This window comes from Morone saxatilis, unplaced genomic scaffold (assembly GCF_004916995.1).
Source record: "Morone saxatilis isolate NCDOM2014 unplaced genomic scaffold, NCSU_SB_2.0 Contig23, whole genome shotgun sequence".
In the NCBI taxonomy this organism is placed as follows: domain Eukaryota; kingdom Metazoa; phylum Chordata; class Actinopteri; family Moronidae; genus Morone; species Morone saxatilis.
The window spans coordinates 767,709-768,877 of record NW_023339796.1 but is presented as its reverse complement, the minus strand read 5'-3'; the positions used below and the strand labels follow the sequence as shown (position 1 = coordinate 768,877).

The following is a 1,169-nucleotide window of genomic DNA, read 5'->3' as shown; positions in this document are numbered from 1 at the left end:
GAGCAGAAAGAAGTGTGTGTGTGTGTGTGTGTGTGTGTGCGTGCGTGCGTGTGTGTGTGCGTGTGTGTGTGCGTGTGACCGTCAGCTGTTAGCATTAGCATGCAGCTAGCGGTTACCATGGAGACATTAGCATTAGCACGGACCTGGTCCAGGGAGAGGAACTGGTAGAAGGTCTCCGGGATCTCCTCCACCAGGTCCAGTAGCTCCAGATCCGCGTCCCAGGCGGTCAGAGGGGGGGCCGAGGAGACCAGGAGGGCCAGGCAGACCAGCAGGGACCCGCAGGGACCCGAACAGACCCCCATCACCGACAAATCGTTTCAATATGTGACAGAAAACACGACCCGGGTCTACAGCAGTCCGTGAGCCAGCTCAGCGACCGACCGACCCGGAAACACTGCAGGACACATCCGGGTTACACCTTCAGAATAAAAGTCTTGTCTGTGAGACCTCCAGTGACTCCTACAGGAGGTTGAGAGAACTACAGACTGAAGAACGATCAATAATATTTATATATTTATATTAATAACAACAGTTATTAAATGTGATCGTTTATTGAATATTTTTTGAATATAAACTCAACAAACACAAACAATTATCATTATTATTATCATTATAGTTTAGCTCTATATACATATTATTGATTAAATTTCAGGGACAGGGCATATCAAATATAGATCTTTGTTTGTTGTTTATAAAACAAATAAAGGTGTGTGTGTGTGTGTATGTTTACGTGAGAGATGGACAATAATGTTTTCATAACTCTGTTGTTAGTTGTTGTTGTTGTTTGTCTCTTTCTCTCTGTCCTGTGATGATGAAACTCTTCATTGTGTGTCATCATCATGAACTGACGATAATTTCACAGCCTTACCGTCCAGGTAACCATGACTACAGTGTGTGAACAACAAATCACAGCTGTTTAAAGTGTCTCAGCAAAAACTCAGACTGGAAACAACAACATACAGCAGGGGAGCAGGGGAGTCGAACTCAATCACAGAGAGGGACAAAATTAAAAACTGTCGAGGGCCAAACAGGGTCAACATTTATTGGACAGGATATTGGATGAAAGTGTAGTAGGTACACAACATTCTTCTTGTATGCACATGTGCCAGAGCCAGATTCAGTTCAATCCAGTTTTATTTATATTGCATCAATTCATAACAGAAGTTATC

At 43.5% G+C, this 1,169-nt stretch overlaps 1 protein-coding gene across 1 annotated transcript in view; it reads left to right on the top strand.

Annotated features, from left to right (window-relative positions):
• LOC118334405 (cadherin-7-like) overlaps positions 1–1,169 on the top strand; it is an 18,613-nt gene that overhangs the window by 6,443 nt on the left and 11,001 nt on the right. The window contains exon 5 of the mRNA XM_035670307.1: positions 195–359. Coding sequence (XP_035526200.1) covers positions 195–359 — 165 coding nt within the window. The remainder of the gene's footprint in view (positions 1–194; positions 360–1,169) is intronic.